The following is a 14,700-nucleotide window of genomic DNA, read 5'->3' as shown; positions in this document are numbered from 1 at the left end:
CTCAAAAAATAATCATAACAAAGTCTCACATCTGTTTCACTTTTTCATAGATATATTTATATGTTGTGCACAGAGCCGGTATTTGCATTTTAAGACACTGTGTTCACATCACATCTGTGAGGGTAGAACTGAAGGAATCTGATAGCTGTCAATCTCCCGTACCACCAAATGTCCAGAAAAAGAGGTGTTTTGATCAGTTTGGTCGTGTTTTTTTTCTTAAACTACCAGACTGGGCATCATTTGTAAGTCTTCTGCTCTCTCCTACACAGACCACGAAGTATTGACAGTCTACCGTTATCTCTGCAAAAACACAAAACTGTGGTTTGAGGGAGGTAAATGCTCATTTCCATTCGTTTTAGCTTGTAAAAACAAGCGCGCCTTGCTGCTTATTTTGTACCAACTCAGACATGACAGAATGAAGGCGAATGCATCATTCGTTGCCAAAGACAAAGCACAAAGTCCTGAGAACTAGACTGCTGGGTGGTGTGTAGAATTTGCCTGGTGAAGGTCTCTGGATGTTTTTTTTTTCTTTCCCTCTCTTTGTCTCTCTCTCTGGACGGGGAGTGTGTGAATTCAGCATTTTGATCCCAGAGTGTAATCGAGCGTCTCCTTGTCTGGAGAACCGCTGAGGGATTGAAGCGCGATCAATCACCTCTCTCTGGACTGTCCGGACGTTTTACATGTGGCTGAGTCCAAGCTGCTCACTGGTGGGAACGATGAAGAGGGAGAAGGCGTGAAAAGTTTTCAGAACACTGGTGACGTGCTTGTGTACGAGGCAAGTTGATGATTTTCTGATCACATCGATGTGGCATGACGCTCACTTAGACTTAGGAGTTTGTTTATGTTGGATTTGCACCTGCTAGAAATATTTGTTCTTCTCTCTATGGGAAAATAATATAAAACCCGATAATCTGATGCAGCATTGTCCCATGAATGATCCTCACTTGGGTCAACCTTTTAGGTTCACCTTAACAAGCATGCCAACAGAATAATTAATATATATCTGACCCCCTCCTACGCCGGTCAAACGAAGGCCTATAGGCCAAAAGTGTTGTTGGCCTGTTTAGCATAAAATGAGTGCATTAATACCGGGAGACTCAATTATTTTGCAAATAGTTTGGTTGACACTGCAGGTTACAACGAACTGCTGACTTTGAAGACCTTTAGCCGGAATAATGCTGGTATTGGCACTAATTATAGATTATGCAGTAATGCACAGATTACTTTAAAATGTGCATTTTGTGAATATTTTTTATGAATCAAAACAAAGCCTGTAAAAATAACTTATTGTTGTCAATGTATTTTGGGTATCTGGTTGCATCGTCTTGATTTCATTTGAATTGAATCAGAATCAGAAATACTTTAATAATCCCAGGGGGAAATTATTAAAGTGAAATTAGAATCATGATGTGTCAACAACCTTCCATCTTGCCGCATGACACAGAGTTATGATTGCTATGATTTGGGTTCAATCCCACCTCTATGTCAGCTCTTCACTCTTCCCCGGTAGATCCAGACGATTCTCTTTACCCTTAATCCCCCCGCTGACTCCTTCCCCTTTCTCTCACCTGATTAGAATTTCTGCCGTGGCCTCTGGGATTGGACGATTTCAACATATTTTATTTAACTGCTTTTGTAAGCCCTAATATTCAGCAGCTGTGATCTATGGCTGAATTACAATTTTCAGGGTCAAGGAGGGACTTGGCTGTGGAAAAAGGGTGGGTACAACCGCTGTGCTGGTGGGGGGGGAGTGTGTGTGTGTATGTGTGTGTTGAGGTTGGGGAGGGGGGGTGGGGGGTGGGTTGTGTGTTGATGGAAAAAGGAAAAGCGTAGAGAACAGGGAAAGGAAGAATCTCACGAGTTGTCTTTAAAAATGAATGAGAAAATGGGTAATCCCAGAGTCACAGCATGAAAAGAGGGAAAATCAATATGGCCTCTCAGTTCACTGGGGCCCTCACAAGTCCTTGAGATGAACAAAAAGTTGTGCATTTTGTTGCCACATCCATACGTCTCAATAGAGAGCTGTGTGTTTTGTGTGCATATGTGTGTGTGTGTGTGTGTGTGTACAGTAAGCCTGCCTGTTCTAGGAGATGCAGCTTTGTGTTTGTGCAAGGCTGTATGAATTTGAGGTAAAGGCTGGTTCATAATTCGAAGCTTGAGTGTGAATAAACGGGATTCAGGCTTGTTCCAACTTCTAAACTAGTCAAAACAGTCCGAGAAAACGACTTGAATATCTGCCTTTTAATGAGAAACAGATAAGATTCTTTCATGTGCTCCGCGTGGCGAATGTGTCGCTATTTTCAGAGAGGCGGAGGGATATGAGAGGACATCATACAGGTTCTGTAACCTTTGGACTCTCGATTCAATTGACCCCTGCAACCGCCTGAACCAGGCCCCCCCTCATAAGAATCCAATTCCACTTCCTGGCCTATGTGGAGAAAACTGGCCAGCGAGCCCGGGGATTGGACGCCCTCTCATGAATATTTAATTGCCACCAACCATCTGAGGCGGAGGTTCCATAGAGGGGGGGAGTAGGTAACAGGCTGCTGGGGGTATTGGAGGGGTGCCCCTTTTTTTTTTTTTTTTAACCAGACAATACTAACACACATTCCTGTCTCTCTCTCTCATCCAGCTACCCTTGCATCCACCTGCACGCCTAGGAGGTGAGGTTGCTTCACAGCGAACAAGTGCACACCTTTTCCATCCATCTGTCCGTCCATCCATCCATCCATCCCCCCACTCCTCTGGGCTGTCATGCTAAGCGATGCCCACCCCCCTTCCCTCCCCACAGTTGATTAGCGAACTCTTCAGTAGCCTGTCATGGCGGATGTGCTCCATCAAAGCTGATCGACTCCTCGTTTTTCCAGAAAGATGTCGCGGGTTATCAGTGCGCGCTCAGATCTCCGGCTACGGGAGGAGCGTGACTGGCAGGCCGTCTTTTGAAGACAGTGATTCCTCCACTGATGCCTCCCAGTTGGAAATTTAGAATCGTGTCTAGTAAGACACCATATGCAAAGTAAATTATTGTACAGGGGTGAGCCTGACTAAACCCTCCTCACTCTCTCTCTCTTTCTCTCTCTGTCTCTCTATGAACGTCCAGGCCACTGAGTGCCTTCAAGGTAACCTGGCATCCTTGGCGCCTTTCTTCTGATTTGTCACTTACTATCATTCGTCCACTTTTAAAACGGACCGCAAACTACAAGAGGGCATTCAGTAGAGTTAAGATCTCCAGCAGGTGTGTGTCTGGAGGGGATCGGTGGGGAACAGGGAGTGCAAGGCAGGCTGTGCGTCCGGCATGTACAATAAGCATCAAAGTAGTGGTCAGCGATGTAAAATGTCAATTTCAGAGTGAAAAGGGCAAAAAGATCTTCCAACACTAACGTGACCGCCACATACGTTATCTCCAGCGGAGACAAGATTACAAACTAAAGCAGTTGTCTTTACCAGCCGGACAGGTACACACATGGACACGCAAGACCAAACGCTCCATAACCTCCAGGCTTACTGAACAAAACCACTCCGGTACCAGGGCGATCCATTCAACACGTGGTCAAAAAGGGGTAAATCCTTCAAATTCAACCTACAACATCTGCACGTCCATTCAGAAATTTAATTGAAAAGGGCCAAGGGCACACGTATACTGACAAACACATGTTAGCAGAAGCTTCTGCTGCTATAAAACAGCTCCATTTTCTCCAACTCCCCCATTATCATGCAAATGACATTGCTGGTTACAACTGTATGTCTTTGTAGTGGTAAAGTGTTAATTTCAGTTCAAAGGCTGTGGCAGTATTCTACAGGGAGAGCGATGGAAGGTAAGATGGAGATGTAGGGGAGACGTGGAAGAGGTGGAAGAGGAGGAGGAGGAGGTGTGCTGAGTGGTTTAGCCTGGCTCAGCCTAGCTCTGATCCAGCTCTTTGTGTTTCTATTGTCTCCATGGCGAAAAGCGTATCAGAGCTTCTTCTGCACGAGGCTAAGCCGTGCCCTTAAAAATCAAAAAAAGCAGGCAGACAGTGCTGCCATAGGGCTTGAAAATGTCAGCTCACGACTTCTTCTACTTGTTCCCGAGGAGTGCTTTTTGAGCGTTCGGTGACAGCACGCGGCGGCTAGAGGAGGGAAATGCAAGTTATGACACACCGTCTTGGTTTGCTGAGATTCAGAACTGCTTTAATGACAGATGTTAAACGACAACGACAGACAAGAGATCACAAGAGTCTTTATAGTTTTAGGAGCAGCTCAGAGTTTGATTGGTTATACCGAAGGAACGAGATGAAGTGAAGATCCCGGGCGACAGGAGAAAAAAAAATGAGTCATGCGGACATTCTGGATGTACACAAACATATCTGTGCGATTCAACATTGCTCCATCTCACAGGGGGACACATCCTGTGCACACACATGCACACAAACATCCATGTATGCATGTATGACTGCAGCCCCTGTGATTTCCTCAAATAATGGGGGGCATTGTCATTTCTTTGTGACCACAAACACCATTAAAAATGGTCGACGGCGCTGATGGGGGCGAAAGAAAAGACAGATAAAGGGCCGAGGAGAGAAAGAAAGCCATTCTTCTAGGACTGGTGGCGTGTACAAACGGAGAACATGGCTCCTCTTCTAACAGCCGTACACTAGAGCGTGTGTGTGTGTGTGTGTCTTTTTATCGGGAGGGGGGGTGGGTGGGTGGGGGCGTCCAACCATATGTGTGACAGTGCGAGTGTGCGCTGAATCAAACAGTGGAAGATTCATTGTAGTTCTCAAACAGTGCCATTGTGGGTTTTTCTTGGGTAGCTGTTGTTGCAGGGCCTCCTTTAATATGTGTGTGTGTGTGTGTGTGGCACAATCATGGACACTCCTGGAGATGAGGCACCCACCCTCCCGTCGTGATCCCACCACTGGGGCTGTTTATCCCGTTTAAGGCCCGCCCTTCGCCGTGGGACACACAGCTCAAACGACGCTTGTCACAATCCCTCGTTGTCTTAAATGGCTGACAAACATGAGGCTCCTTGTAATGGTGGTGCGTCACACAAGTTCCTTGTCGAGGAACCTTTTTTTCCTTTTACTTTTACTTGTATGTAAACCTTCTAGAAAAAAAAAGGACCGGGAGAGAACAGGAGAGTAACTGCTGAGCTGGGCACGAGGGATATTGGCGAGACAGACTGATGCAAGATGGTGGTGTGAAATAAATTCCGCTGATGAAATAAGAGACCCAAAACTGTTGCTATATCATCACTCATGTTATCGTTGCTGTATCAAGTGAGGCGCAGAAGGAGCGAGGACCTTAAATGTGATTCAGGTGGAAATGTTTCAGCTCTCACAGGACAGCCAGGCTGAGGACGTGGTCGGTGTAGGAAATGAACAGGGACACCCAAAGACTCGATCCTCTCTCTGGCAAACAGGCGAAGGCAGGGAGAGCTTCAAAATCACTTTTCAGACATCAAATAATTAATTGCTCTCCCCTCTTGCTCGCTTCACCCCATGTTTCTCTCCTGGTGTCTGTATGGAAGACACAGCTCCAGTCACTTAAGGAGGGTTAACACCCGTCTAAATTAAATATTAAAAGGTGTCTGTACCTGCTGCTATTGTTGCCCCTTGGAATAAGATATAACCTATTTTTGACAAGTTTTCATCCTCAGCCTTCTGCGGTGAGACGCTTGTCGAAAACCAAATCAGCGGACTGGGGGGAGTGGTGGCAGGGCGTGGGGGGCGGGGGGGCATCGATGAATAATCTAGTTCATATTCCAACGACACCCGCCTCTCAGAGGGGAGAGAAAGAAAGGGATGAGGAGAGAGGGAGAGAGACGGGCAGGTGGAGAAAGAGGGAGACGGGCAGAGGAGGGGAAGATAAAAGCAAGGAGGAAAAAGTGAGGGATGAGCGAAGAAGGGGGGGATAAAAAAAGAGGGGAAAAAAGGGAGGAGTGGCAGATGATAGCCGACGTCTGCCAAGGTATCACATGACAGTGCTCCTGTTTAAATAATAAAACAGGACGGGGGCTCTAAACAAATCGTTATCTTCCCACCTCCGTGCATCCTGCCTTCCCTCTGCCCCTCCCTTCCTTTAACTGCTTTTAAAAACTTGTCTTAATGCCATTTCTTAATGAACATAATAGCTCGGCGCTAATAATGAAAAGAAAATAAAAACATCTAAAAACGCGGAGGGGCCCCCGAGTTGTCGCCGGCGCTCAATTATTTCCTTGTCAAGTGGGTCTGTTTTTAATGAGGCCCTGTGGGACTGACGTCTGTCAGTCAGCCCTGACTTTTTGACACCATTACAACTTCAAATAGAAGCCGCCGCCACGCTGCCTTCCACCGCTCACTCGCTAGCTACTGCTCCGCTCATCTGACAGGCTGGGAGAGGAGGGAGGAAGGGGGGAGGAAGGGGGGAGGAGGAGAAAAGGTGGCAGGAGAGGTAGAGAGAGAGAAAGGGAAGAGGGAGGGGGTGCAAGAGAAAGACAGAGAGCTAGAAAGAGGGGAAGAGAAGAGACCACATCAGCACGTAGGTTGGCTGCACATGCAGAGACACGCACACACACACACACACACACACACACACACACACACACACTGTGCACTGGGTGAAAAAACAATCACTGAGGGTCATTACCAGATGAGGTTTGTCAAACTGCCAGGGATTTCACCCCCCAACCTCCTTACTTCCTTATTCACTTCCTTCCTTCTCCCTCCTTTTCTTCCCCTTCCTTCCCTTCCTTCTTTCATTATTGCTTCACTTTAATGATAAGTCTTGGTGGGTCGGCCCCGCATGGGACGGTCAGAGGCACACTATTTTGTTGGCCATTAATTTGAGGCTTTGAAGCAGACGGCGGCGCTGCGGCTGGTGAGGGCCTGTGTAATGGTGGTTGGTAGGAGGAGGAGGGGGGGGCTCACCACCTCGACACCCCTGCATCTTCGAAAAACGAAGACCGTGGCCCTGAAACAGAATAGCAAATGTCCTCGCCGGGAACCAACACACCGACCACAGGAGACACATGCACACTCCAATACCTCACCTCTGTCTGTGTGTGTGTGTTGTTTTTTTTGTGTGTGCCGTGCACAGCATTACCTCCATGTCTCCAACTTAAAAAAATAGAAAATAAATAAATCCACCAAATATGCTCTTAAATGTAGATAGATTTAGAAGAATGGCTTTCCCCAGAAGAATCAAACAGCAGTAAACTCACACACGTCTTTTTTTTTTTCTTTTCAAACACCTGCAAATGTATCACATCATCAGTCAGCGTACACATAAACACAGAAACAAGGACTGCATCACAATGTTCAGAACTTGACGAGAGAAATATAGAAAACAAAAAGTACAAGTTCTAAAACGAGTTAGATCCTTTTATAAAGAACAGAAGAAGAAAAGAAAAAGACAATCCACACACATTTCAGTTGGTCCTGGTGTCTGCGTGTTAATCTAATCACTGAACACCAAAAATCAAGTAGAAGACGAAGAAAAAAAAAAACATTGCTAATGTTAATTCTGAAGACCTTTAAACTTCATAAAATATACAGATCTAGCACAGAAACTTTCATTGAAAACTCATTTAAGCATTTATAAATAAATAGTAACAGAATCACTTAAGTATTAAGAGCAAAACACTATACATGATGTAGATGTAAATGTTAGTACGTACAGTATTGTCTATCGTTTTTCATAATCACATGGTTATGTTAAAAAGTCCAGGGGAGTGCGATGTGGAAATCTGTGTTTGGGAGGTGCAGGGTACCAAATGTGGATATTAAAGCTGGTTTTAATGTCTGAAGAAACCATGTTGTATTCATGTATTGTTTGTGCCATGGTTGGGGTCAGATCTGTTTTGTATTAAAAGACTTTTTATTTTTTAGCTCCAAACTCTCCTAAAATGTTTCCTTTCCTGAATGCAGTAATTGAAAATAAACATTCCCTCCTCATGAAACAAAACTTTCACCTTGATCGACTGAAGCTGAACTGACCTCGACCTTTTCATGTACGTCCTCGCTCTTCAAGGCAGCGCCGCTCGTCTATTTTTGGGGGCTCTGCCGAGCTTTTTAAAAAGGAGGAGTATGAACGGCATATCTCATCTGAAGGCACTGTCCTCTGTGCTGTGCGGGGCTACATGACAAACAGCTGAATCGTTTAGTTACAGGAGCTCATACTTACTACAGCATGTGTGTGTCGACTGTTGGCGTTAATAACAAACACAGTGTGGGCCCTCGAATCCATGACTGTCAGTCATGCACATGTGCTAACATGCGTACATGTGCGTTTATACCGTCTTCTCCTGCATGTATACACACACACATCCTGAATAACACTTGACCCACCTATCGCTGGGAAAAAAAAAAATCTACATATCTAAATCTGCAAAACACATCCCCAGGACTCGTTCACCTGGAGACAGGATGGGCTGCAAAACCATACTGAGGACGACGCCGTGAACGGTATGAACTATCATAAAACATCTCCCTCCGTTCTTGTCCTGGCAGACGTAAGAGAGAAACAGCCTGACAGAGAAAGAGAGAGAGAGAGAGAGGACAAATGAGGGGAGAAAAGAAAAAGAAGAAAGAAAGAGAAGTGCAAAGTGTGGGGAAAAAAACGGTAGAGAGAGAACGAAAGAGAGAAAGAAACAGCAAACAGGAAAGGAGAAAGAGAATGGAAAAAAGCGCTCTGTCAGGCTTTGGAAACAGTGATTCATGGGGACCATTTGTCCTAATTACAACAGAACAACGCTTTTGTCGCTATTAATCACGAGTGTGTGTGTTTGTATTTGTGTCAGGGGGGCGGGGGGGCGTGTGTGTGTGTGTGTATTTGTGTGTGTGTTTGTGTGTGTGTGTGTGTGTGTGTGTGTGCGCTTTTATGTGTGTGGAGAGGAGATCAGTGGCCTCGCACATTGAAATAGATGGCCAAGATGATGGTGAGGACGATGATGGCTCCGAGGACGAAGACCAGGATACGATTCTGGATGATCCTGCGGAGACGGAGGAAGACAGAGACAGGAGAGAGATCAGGCAGGGTTCACACATGTCACTGTGTCCAGACAGAAAAGTAAAACAGTCACATGTTTATGTGCAAACTAAATGACCAGCCATCAACTGGAGGCTTATCATGTTTAATAGCTACCATGAGGTCTGCATACATGGTATTTACTGGTATACAACCACTGGCACGGGAGTGTAAAACACACACACACATACGTAATATTTCCAAAACTCCTGTCTAAAATATCTGACAAATAATTTCTGACTTGCATACACGCTCGTAGGCTCTGTAATAAATTGCATTCTGACGTGTGTACGCATACGAACATACAAAGGAGAGCAGAATTCTTATAAACAAGCATGACACACACAAACATAGACACGCAGGCTCTAAAACTTTATTTGCACAATAAAGTGGAAAAAGTGGCTCAGTAGTTTCCTGGAGGTAATAAAATCAGTGAATTACTGATGGAATTTGCCATAAAACGACTCACTCTTTTGCACATTTAAACGTTCCCACTGTGACCTAAGTAAACTTGACAAGAGGGGGCTTTGAACCAAAAAAACACAAAGCTACAAAAGAGTGGAGGGCTGGAGAGAGAGAGAGGGAGAGAGAGAGGGAGAATGGGTGCCGGTGTGCAGAGGAGTTAGGCCTTAGCATCGAGAGTGCGAGCAACTCATCTCATGTGTGTGTTCCCTAAAATTCACACACACACACAAACTCCGAACCCTCCGCTGCTCCTGACAAATGAGAGAATTATCACATTTGCTGACATGTGGAGGGGTGGAGGAGAGGCCGAGGAGGGAGGGAGCGGGGCACTGTCCACTTCTCTAAGCAGGAGATGAATAGCCCATGCTGTGGCCATTTATCACTGGGGAAGGTGGGGGGGCTGGCTGGCTGCTCAGTCACCCTTCTACCCTCTAAAGCCCAAGTCTGAGCCCGACACACACCAGCCGAGCATCAGAGCCTCCTCCAGTCCACCAGCTCGGACCTGCAGTGGCCTCAACTAGCCACTTAGTTTGAAACACACCGCTCTGGAAGACAGGACGGCAGAAACACCACGCCACAAAGCGTTGTTATGTATCAGAGTGGTGCTTTTATGCAGATTTTCTCATTTGCACAAAGACTCTCCAGCCACTCACAACACATATTTACACCGGCTGCTGTATATCATAGGACGCTTTTATAAGCTCCTAAAAACCATAACCAATCACTCGTGACACACCATGAACGTCTCCTCTACAACAAGACACTTTGTCTTTTTACTGACTGTAAAGCTCTCACTGGGTAACACCAGAGAGCTCATTACAACTACTGTTTGTAAGTAGCACTGCTTTATAAGTAGACAGTTTATCCTTGAATAAATACATACATTATCATGACAGTGTCACAATGTATATAGTAAACCACGTTTTCTGCAACACAAGTAACAATTGTGGTATATTTTTTCCAGCCCGCTGCTACAGGTCCTGTCTTAAGCCATGCTGAGGTGTCACCCTACAGGATATCGTAAAAAAAAACAACAAAATGATAATAAAAATAAAAACATCATGCTGCTTATGTCACATTTCCCGCATGTCTATGTTGTGTTGAGAGTCGAAGCAGCATCAGGGATGTTATGATAGGCGAGCCTGATCCCAGCGTTTGGATGAAATGATTGGCTGAAGCCAGCTGGGGAGGAGATCCCACTGAAACACTAATCAGAGCATGCTTAGCAAGGCCACGTCTCCCCCTATTAATTGACATTCATTATTTAGAATGATTATTTATCCCGGGCAAATACCCAGAGGAGGTGCTTGCTTGTGTGTGTGTGTGTGTGTGTGTATGTGTGTGAGGATGTTGGGAGAATCCAGATCGCTTTGTGTTGTTTGTTACTTTTTTAGCTGAGGAAAAAAAAGGGAGGGTGACTTGTGGCCCTGGGGGGGTGGGGTGGAAATATTAACAGGAAGTTAGTTTTAGCCTCATGGATGAGGAGTCCTGGGTGCTTGGAGAAAGAGAAAGAAATATGTAAAAAACTGCATTAATTGAAAGGAGTCTGATTTTGTAGCAAACAACGTGGAATAACTTCAAACACTTAAATGTTCAAAGCAGTGAAGAATATGACAGTGATGCGACTCAACAACTTCTTCTCAGGAGACAGATATTTAATAATAATAATTAAAAAAAACACTTTCTTTGACCTAAACCGATTCTCTGAACTCCAATCTAACAAAAACGTGTCTTGAAGTAAAGTAGATGATCTCATTTGTGGCAACTCAAACACTCCACGAGCTACCCAGTCAACGACTTTAAGTTAAACTCAGTCTTGCTACAACTCAAACTCTTAAGTATACCTTTCACTTTTCTAGCTGTGCGTTTAAATCCACCGTGAGCAACAAAACGTCAAGGCTGGACCAGTAATCAAAACCTCCCACACCTCTTTTCTAATGCTCGCAATAATTCAAGTGAGATCTTGTGAAGGTTACGAACCAAGGGTTACCTTTGACCAGAGGACCTGTAGGCACACACACACACACTTACACACATAAAGCTCTTGCCAGACAGACTGGGAGGAGTTTCAAATAGTAGAAGGGGGGTAACAGTCATAATTCACTCGAGCAATGTTAAAATCTAAAAAAAAGAAATAGCGCCTGTGACACTGTAAAGAGCCAGAGTCTTTTCCTGTCACAGCTTGAGGAGCGAGGATATTAATGTCATCACTCTCCTTTAACCACCACAGAGGTGAGAAGGCTGAAAAGTCATTACTTGTGTTACATTATAGCCTGGGCAGGAAATTAATCTGTTTCTGTTAAGAATTACAAATCACACAAAGTGATACAAATCAATACCTGGCATAAACCAGAACAAATAAAGTTATTTTGTGCATCCGTTTAATCTTTTTTTTTTCCATTTGCTCACTCACAACAACTGGTGTCTGTTAAAAGGAGAAGGAAATCCCTGTGGGACAGATCGTTTTCATAATCCTCTGTCATCTGCATACTGGCCAGTTGCAGATTTAATCTACAGATTTATATTCTATATCCACTTCACTATGAGCTCACTAGTCAAATGAGCTTCGACAGAAGTCATTTTAGTTTCTGGTTTAAATTCTTCCGGCAACAGAAGCAGCTAAAATAAAACTTACCCCACAAATACAGAACATATGAACCCCCCTACCCCCACCCCCCCCAAAAAAAATCCCAAAAATTGGGAGGTAGAAGAGTGAAGAACATGGTTTTCCTCTGCTGTATGGTTGATCCCGTCCTGACACGTGGCCAGACAGAACAGAACTTATCAAACCGGATCCATCCTCCAGCTTTGACACTTGACATAGAGTGGTGTGTGTGTGTGTGTGTGTGTGTGTGTGTGTGTGTGTGTAGAGGGGAAGGTTTGGGAATGTGAGTGATGCACACAGCGCACGTACAAGTGTGCAGACGTACATGCTGACCCACAAATACACACTCCCACACTCACACACACACCAAGCTTGAGAAGCCTTACCTTTACCCTGCTCCGTACTATGATACTATGATCCCCAAGTCTCTTTCTCTGCACCCCCCACCTCCACCCGCCACCACCACCACCTCCCATCTCCAACACTCATATGTAGACAGACCAACAGTAATTGTAACTGAGACGGCAGCCAATAACAGCACATAATACTGGTCGTTCTATTGGCTCCTGGTGTTCCTTCATCGCAAGGCAGCCAGTCAGCTAACACCTTACTAGACGGGAATACACAGATATACGGCACTAATGTTAGAGCGAGAGGGGAGAGAGACAGAGAGTCGAAATGATGAGTGCAAAGGAGAGCGAAAAAAATAAAGCAGGCAAGAAGGACGGAAATGGACAATAAAGCAGCTGAGAGTGGAAAAACAAGAGAGAAGGAGACAGAAATAGAGAGGTGGAAAGAAACAGGTAGCGTGAGGAAAGAAAGACAGAGAGAGGAAGGAAGAGAGATAGAGAGAGAGAGGGAGAGAGAGAGAGAGAGAGAGAGAAGTCCATTTACCCGGGGAGGCAGAGCTAGAGGAGAGGCTCCTCGGAGACAGATGAAAATAATGAGGACTTTTCTGTCAGGAAAGATTTACAAAATCGTACCAGTGTTATTAAAATTTAAAATCTCCCGTTTTTTTTTTCCTTTTTCTTTTTCTCCCTTCCCACCCTCTTCCTCCCTCCCTCTTTCCTTTCCCTGTTTTTTTCCCTCCTCTTCCAGCAGCACAGCCTTATTACCAGCTCTAATGAGCACCGGGATACACCTCAGCTGTGTGTGCGTGTGTGTGTGTGTGTGTGTGTGTGTGTGTGTGTGTGTGCGTGTGTGTGTGTGTGTATGTATGTATGTATGTATGTATGTATGTGTGTGTGTTGGGGTCCAGGTCCCTAGTGCCAGCTCCATCAGTGCCCCAGATTCCCCAGTCCCTTCAATGACACACACATCTGTGTGTGCCCACACAAAACACATAAGGGTGGGCACAAAGATACACCCTGACACACGTGTCCACACACACACACACAGCTTTTGATGGCTCTCTGTGGTGGCTGGACATGCACGCACACACACACACACATATATATATATATACACACACACACCTCTCAGACAGATAACTACTCCCCCCACCCCAAAACAAAAACAGCAGTCAGACAGACATAAGCAGATAGGCCCAACCCACCTTAAAACACACACACAGACACACACACGTACACAAACACACACACACTGTCTACACTAAGAACAAACTTAGCTGCAGAGTTGCATCTCTCAGGCCCTCCCCTATCCCTCCTCTTTCCACTAGTAGACCAATAAAATAAAAATCAATGGCTGTCTGAGCCATTCTGGCTCTCCTCCCTCCAATTCCTGGGAATATACAGCATGGGAGAGGGGAGGGGAGGCGGGTGGTGGTGGGGGGAGGATCAATGTGTTCACAAATGGTTTGAGTGATGGACATGGAGGTGGAACGCTTGTGGGAGTAAGTCCTAACTAACGCATCGACTTGTTATCACAAACTAATACAAATACATGTTTCATTGTAGAAGCTCATGTGTGCACACACACACACACACACACACACACACACACACACACAAATCTGCCACATGAACACGACACGACACAAGAGGTGAAGATGGGGGCCTGCTATCAAATCCAGTTTGAGTGAAGAAAGGTGAGAAACGTGCGACGCTTCAATCAAGCGGCTGAAATGATGAAGAATGAGCGATCCAGAACAATCAGATCGGGTTCATGTTGCTCTGCAGGGATAATGACTTGACCTGTTTGTTGGAGAGATCTGATCCCACCACGTATGCTCAGCCTACTGTCCCCCAAGGGGGTGTTCAAGATAAATGATGATTTCGGGCGCACGCACACACACACACACACACACACACACACAAACAGGAGTAGGAGGAGTATGAGCAGCTCTTTAATTGAACGCTGTTTACTGTAATTATTGAAAGCAGTCCCTAACATCATGTAATTCCCCAAAGAAAAACAATATTTAAGAACGCACCTCTTAACACACCTTAACACTCACACGCTCTACTGTAAACACAGATAGTCTGTTAGTAACCATGTACTATGTCATGCTGTATACATAAATGTCTACTGGATTCATGTTTTTTTCTGTGTGTTACCTACTTTACATAAAAGGCACAGTCTGTGATCTGTATGTAAAGGAAAAGGTCGATACACAGCTGAAAAATAAAAGACAGGAACCATGTATCACTGCAACAGATGAAAAAAACAATTCTTGGTTGTTATATGTT

At 45.1% G+C, this 14,700-nt stretch overlaps 1 protein-coding gene across 5 annotated transcripts in view; it reads right to left on the bottom strand.

Annotated features, from left to right (window-relative positions):
• Positions 1-4,145: 4,145 nt before the first annotated feature.
• Positions 4,146-14,700, bottom strand: part of vti1a (vesicle transport through interaction with t-SNAREs 1A) — a 116,270-nt gene continuing 105,715 nt past the window's right edge. For 2 of the 5 annotated variants that reach the window (XM_019264777.2, XM_010747650.3), the window contains one exon: positions 4,146-8,947. In XM_019264777.2, coding sequence (XP_019120322.1) covers positions 8,854-8,947 — 94 coding nt within the window. In that variant the 3' untranslated portion in view covers positions 4,146-8,853. The remainder of the gene's footprint in view (positions 8,948-14,700) is intronic. The other 3 variants (XM_019264778.2, XM_010747730.3, XR_003463985.1) reach the window with 2 other exon arrangements.

This window comes from Larimichthys crocea, chromosome XVI (assembly GCF_000972845.2).
Source record: "Larimichthys crocea isolate SSNF chromosome XVI, L_crocea_2.0, whole genome shotgun sequence".
In the NCBI taxonomy this organism is placed as follows: Eukaryota; Metazoa; Chordata; class Actinopteri; family Sciaenidae; genus Larimichthys; species Larimichthys crocea.
Note: the sequence above shows the minus strand (reverse complement) of the source record. Positions and strands in the feature narration are given on the sequence as shown.